General features: G+C 48.7%; 1 protein-coding gene across 1 annotated transcript in view; it reads right to left on the bottom strand.

Annotated features, from left to right (window-relative positions):
* PCSK7 (proprotein convertase subtilisin/kexin type 7) overlaps positions 1–6,000 on the bottom strand; it is a 40,862-nt gene continuing 34,862 nt past the window's right edge. The window contains exons 13-17 of the mRNA XM_029573322.1: positions 3,065–3,221; positions 2,875–2,969; positions 2,653–2,746; positions 1,485–1,602; positions 1–1,136 (exon numbers count right to left, since the gene is read on the bottom strand). Coding sequence (XP_029429182.1) covers positions 765–1,136; positions 1,485–1,602; positions 2,653–2,746; positions 2,875–2,969; positions 3,065–3,221 — 836 coding nt within the window. The 3' untranslated portion in view covers positions 1–764. The remainder of the gene's footprint in view (positions 1,137–1,484; positions 1,603–2,652; positions 2,747–2,874; positions 2,970–3,064; positions 3,222–6,000) is intronic.

Genomic DNA, 6,000 nt, shown 5'->3' with positions numbered 1-6,000 from the left:
GGGGGGGGGGGAGCAATGATAAGGTAAGACTAAAAAGCATGGGAGATGACCCAGGAAAGGCTGGCTCTGCTCACCCGGAAGAGATGCTGAGCTGGGAGCGACCGTCCACAGAGCCTGTCCCGTCAGCCTCTTCCTCCACTTACATCATCACAGCCATTCTGCCCCAGTACGGAAGAACCAGAGTTACAACACGATTCCCAAATACGTATGCACCATCCTGTCCTTCGGAGGGGAAGGGGAGAATACTTTTTTAAAATTCTTTCCATGCTAGAATGCTTGCGTCTTTCTAAAGCAGGCTTTGTAAAAGTGTTGTTGGGAATGTCCTACTTCGAAGGAGTGGGTGGCCTCTTTGTCACTTGGCGCTGCACCTAGACCCCGGTGCCTTACCAGGTCCAGTCCTGCCTGCCATGGGAGAGGCATTTGGAGAAGAGACCACCAATGCCCTGATCTTTCTCTTCCTCTGATCCCCGTAATACTCCCTACAGGCAGGATATTGTCGTCCCCCCACTTCCTAGGGTGGTACAAGCTGCAATCTCAGATCAATGGGCAGGCTCCCTACTGGTATAATGCAGGGTGTGGCTGGAAAAAAAGTCATCCTTATCGCAAAATTAAGAACCTTTAAAATTCCATTCCACCTTTGATGCATCTTAGTGGGCCGACGAAATACTAAACGTAGCAGCAAAGGTTCTTTGTTCATTCTGGGGCAGGAAATACCAAGTATGAGAGTTTTTGATTAATGCCCTCACGCCTCTGTTGGCATACAGCTAGCAGTCTTGGCTCTCTCTCTGAGTGGGCAGGAGGAAGTCAGACATCAAATCCTGGCTCCGAATTTCTAGCCCTGAAGAGGTGCTGTGTCTGTAGGGTTTGGGAGGCTTCAGGCTCCAGTCCCCCTGTGCCTCCGTGCTGGGGGAGATCCCCTCCCGTTCATTCTCCATCTCCTCCATGATGCCGTCTTTCATCCCGCAGAGGGGGACGGTTTCCGTCTCTGTGCCGGCCTCCAGGGCCCGGTGACGCCTGCTGCTCCCCGACCAGCCACTGCATGCCAGCCCGCAGTCCACATTCTTCCTAGTCAGGTACACATCCAGCATGTAGTACACAGACCAGAACCCGGCAAAGCAGCCGAAGAGCATGAGGGTCTGAGAAAGCAGAAGGGGAGAACATGTTAGATAAACCCAAGCACTCAGCCCAGCGTTCCCTCTCTTATCTTCAACCGAAATTTCTGTGCCCCAAAGTAATTCCTGTAAAGTGTCTCCTACTGTCAGCCATCATAATCCAGCTCCACAATATGCAGAGAGACAGAAAGCCTTGTGGATCAGGACTGACACCAGGATTACAGTACAGGAGATCTTGTGATCTTATATAGATCTGGGTGAGAATGTACATATGCACACAGACTTATCTTCAAGGTTCTGGGTGTGACACAAACACTCTCTCTCTCCCTCTCTCCCCAGGGTCCTGTAAGTCGCTCACATCCACACGTCTACCTTCAGGGTGTTGTTTGTGATTATGTAGGCCTCTTGCTCTGGGATCTCCAATCCAGGTGGGCAAGGCAGGGAGTAGTTTCTGTTCAGATACCGTCCGCCCATTGCTTCCTCCACTAACCTGATTGAAAGGAAGCGAGCAGCACTAAGAACTTGATATCGGCAAAGGAAGGCGAGGCGAAGCTTGCCCCTCTCTATGCTAGAGAACAATCTCACACACAGCCAGAAATAAAGAAAAAAACCTTGTGTGCAGCACAGAACCTTTTTGCATGCTGCCGGCTTAAAACATTCTGGGTGTTGCTACAAGACTGCACGAGCAGTGACCAGCTCTGCTATCTAAACTCTGTATGTAAAGACATTTAAGATGGCACATTCTGACCAAATAAATGAGCTCGTATGACATGTGTCACATCGCACCTCGCCGACTCTCTAGTACACGTGGGGAAATGGGTAGCATGCGAGTATCTCTTTATTAAAAATACACGCATGATCTCAGTTTCCCCCGCACGAACTAGAAAGTCGGCGAGGTAGGTGCACACCCACTGAAACCGATGTGACGAATGCACATCCCTATGGCACAGTAAGGCGTGCGAGTGCACAGGGTCCCTGTCTGTCCAAATTTTGCTCCAGCTTAGCCTGCCTGTAATGACCTCCCCTCTTTGGCAATGCAGCCAGAGAATGAGCCGGGCAGTGACTCTCCTTGCCTGGCTGGCAGAAGTACTAACACAAGGTGCCACTCATTACTTCTCGCAACAGTAAAACCATGCTAAGCTGCTGGCACAGGAACTTAAAACATCAACAAATCATGGAACGAATAAATCAAAACAGACCGATAAATCTTAAAACATAATTCAGATTAAAAAGAAAATGTTTAAGTTACTCAGAAAATGCCTTTTGAAACAGATAATATCCCTTTAAGCTTTTTCCGGAAGAGTTTGTAGTCAATAATTTCACGGCATTCAAGAGGTAAACAGTTCCATAATACCAGCTCCGCTATTACAATGACACAAGAATTCTTGTCATTTTTCACATGTCAAGACTGGATCCTAATTCACTACTTCGGGGCACAGCCTATGGTTGGGAAAGGCACAACTACAGATGATATCAGGGGTGGAGCAAAATGTTCCCCAGGCCTCTCTCTTAGGTCTTCATTCGGCTCCCTCTTACTAACCTTTGCCTCTCCTTCACCTCCTCGGGGGTCCAGGAGGAGCCGTAGAGCAGAAGTCGCCACTGTTTCAGCGTCCCCGGTTCCAGAGACTCATCACCTGGAAAACAGGAGACCCATATCTGAAATATGGGAAACCCTCCTCACAGGCAAGGATATTCATGGCATCTCGAGCATTTTGTTTGCCAGTCTGGCACGAGTCAGTAGCCACAAGTTGATCACACTCACCTATGTCAGTGATGACCATTCGGTAGGTTCCCTCTGCTCTCTCACCCCAGCACCTCACTGTGGAGAACGTCCAGTCCTGGAAGCCACTGGCATCTCTGCCAAACAAGAGAAAGCACAACAGGGAATAACCTGCCACTACAGGATGCTCTCTGTATGGAACGCTAGACCTGAGAGCAAGGGACATCTATACCTGTCAATGCTGCGGGTGGCTCCGAGTAAGGAGGACATGCCACTGGGACAATAAAGGCTGATTTCCAAAGTGCCACGGCACGGATGAGTTATGGTAACAGTCAGCGCTACGTGCTCCAGGGTCCTCATGCCGGACAGATCCAGATCCGCAGCTGTCACTGCAGTGGTTAGAGATTGGCAGGTGAAATTAGTCCATACCAGCACACGTGCAGAGGATAACTCGTGCTTGCTGGGCTACTGTGCTGTTAGAACCCTCCAGTCCTAATTATTATCCTCGTATAAAATTACATCTTTTGTATGGATCAATAAAATGTTTTGCATTTGTAGCAAACACACGACATGAACAAGGCACCTCTAACTGGGATAAGACCAGAGACACAGAACCAGATGTTATAACCTCTGCTCTCGACTGCTCTTCTCCTAGACCCATGGAAGGGTTAATGTCTTGAGCTGGTTCTCAAGACACCTGAGATGAGAAAGCATCTCCGACTAGCTCACTGCTGCAAAAATACTTTTACAAATTCTCTTTCCTCGGGCATTTCATCTGCTCGTTAGCTACCCTACATTCAACTGCAGATTTCCTTCTATGGAAATGCATCAGCCCCTGGAGAAATCAAACTTCTGCAACACGACCTCTAATGAGCTCCAAAACATTCTGAGCATACTTGAGTCAGAAAAAAGACAAAATGTACTGTATCCTGTTTTCTGGTAGAATAACTTAATTTCTGTCAGCTGAAAGTGAGCTCTAGCAGATGAGGAGGCAAAGGAAGCCTTTCAGGAGAGAGAGTGCACATGTAAGAGTTTCTGGTGGAGAATGATGGATGGTTAACAGTGCCAGGCCCAGATCCCTCCCCTCCCCTCTAAACACATAAAATGTATCAGATAGATGGAGTAGGCTCAGCTCCTGCAGCCTCTCTGGATAAAATGCAAAAGATGGATGGGTTACAGTGTGAGCACCGGCATCCACAACCCCATCCAAGATGGATGGGATACGGTGCCAGGCCCCTACCGACCCCCACCCCCCCCCTCTAAAATAACATATCATGCATCAGCTAGGATACAGTGTCAGGGCCCTACCGACCCCCGCCCCCCCTCTAAAATACCATATCATGCATCAGCTAGGATACAGTGTCAGGACCAGCCTTTGCAGCTCCCCCATTATGTACAATGCGGCAGGTGGATGGGTTACAGTGTGAGCACCGGCATCCACAACACCATCCAAGATGGATGGGATAAGGTGCCAGGCCCCTACTGCCCCCCGCTCCCCCTCTAAAATACCATATCATGCATCAGCTGGGATACAGTGTCAGGGCCCTACCGCCCCCCGCCCCCCCTCTAAAATACCATATCATGCATCAGCTACGATGCAGTGTCAGGACCAGCCTTTGCAGCTCCCCCATTATGTACAATGCGGCAGGCGGATGGGTCATGCTGTTCCCAGCCACCTTTCCCCAACATTTTTTATTTCCTTTTATGGATAAATTGCTTTCCTGGTTTACCTCAAAGTGATATACACCAAATAAAATCAGCATAATACAACAAACATATTAATACATCACAAAGAAGCACAAATAAACAACAGACAAACCCAACCCAGTATCTTGTGTCTCTTCTCAAAAAAATCACCCATCTAACATGCGAGTTAATAAACAGGAAGAGCCTTTCTAAGCAGCCATGTTTTGATACCACGCCTCAGCTGTGCTTAAAGTCTGAAGCTGTCCTCATTTCTAAAGGCAACGGGTTCCACGACTGTGGTGCTACATCTGAAAAGGCCCTTTCCCATGTGCTCGATGGCCTCTCTTGTCTTACTGAACGGGCGACCCTGTGAAGATCTCAGTGACCTACTGGGGTCATTAGGAACCAGGCAGTCTCTCAGATATTCAGGACCAAGACCACTCCTGGTCTTAAAGGCCAACATAAGCAATTTAAATTGGTTATGGTCAACTATCAGCAACCAATGTAAATTCCTTTATATTGTGAAGCAAGAATGAATCAGAAGCCTGGTCCACTGCCAGGCACATCCCCTGCAGTACCCCCCTATCCCATGAATTGCACCAGATGGATAAGCAGGTTGCCTGGTCGAGACCCTGCTGCTACCCCCATCCTGTATAATGTTAATGTGTACTTTTAAGCTTATCCATGTAGTTTAGGATGTGGGGGGGGGGGGGGGGGGGCAGTGTTGCAGGACCTGGGCCAGATTCTGTAACCCATCCATCCAATGCATACATGGGCCTGGGGTGGGGGATGGGCGAGTCTGGCACTGTAGCTCCTCCTCCTCCTGATGCATTAGATGAGATGCAGCGGTCTGCAGGGGCAAACCTGACACTATAATTATACGAGACGGGGGGAGGGGGTCTGCAAGGTCCTGGCCTGCTGCATTATTGTTGTTTTTTTGATTATTTACTGTATTGTTTCTTGTAAATCACTTTTGGATTCAAGACAGGGCGACTAGAAATATCCATTTTATGGGTGATTTAACAAACAGCCCGCCTAAGGAGGTCAGCATATAGAACGTGTAAGTTGCTCCATTTTTAAAGTGGACTTGCGCAAGAAAGTCCACTTTGAAAAATTATCCAAAACCAATGCACACAGTGCCCCTCCCCCGCAGAAAGTTAAACCTGTTTGTTTTTGCACGGCGTAGATCACATTTGCTAATTTCTGCGCACGCTTTTAAAAATCAAAAGTGCTCACACAAATTCAGTTTTGTGTGTGTGCGCAATGCTCATTAGAGAACGTGCCAGTCTTGGAGCGCACACAATTCGATTTCACGTGTCCTTTTGTGCGTGCATTCCTGGGGGGGGGGGGGGGGAAGGGGGAAGTAGTGCAGCGCTGGGACAAAGTCTGATTTACGTGCATGGAAATCCACGAGCCAATAGGGATGTGCATTTGTTTCCTCTGATTCGGCGGTCCGTGCGTACCTCGCGACGTTCGAGCACA

The sequence above is a fragment of the Rhinatrema bivittatum genome, chromosome 12, assembly GCF_901001135.1.
Source record: "Rhinatrema bivittatum chromosome 12, aRhiBiv1.1, whole genome shotgun sequence".
Classification (NCBI taxonomy): domain Eukaryota; kingdom Metazoa; phylum Chordata; class Amphibia; order Gymnophiona; family Rhinatrematidae; genus Rhinatrema; species Rhinatrema bivittatum.
The sequence above is the reverse complement of the archived record's forward strand: the minus strand, read 5'-3'. Positions and strand labels throughout refer to the sequence as shown.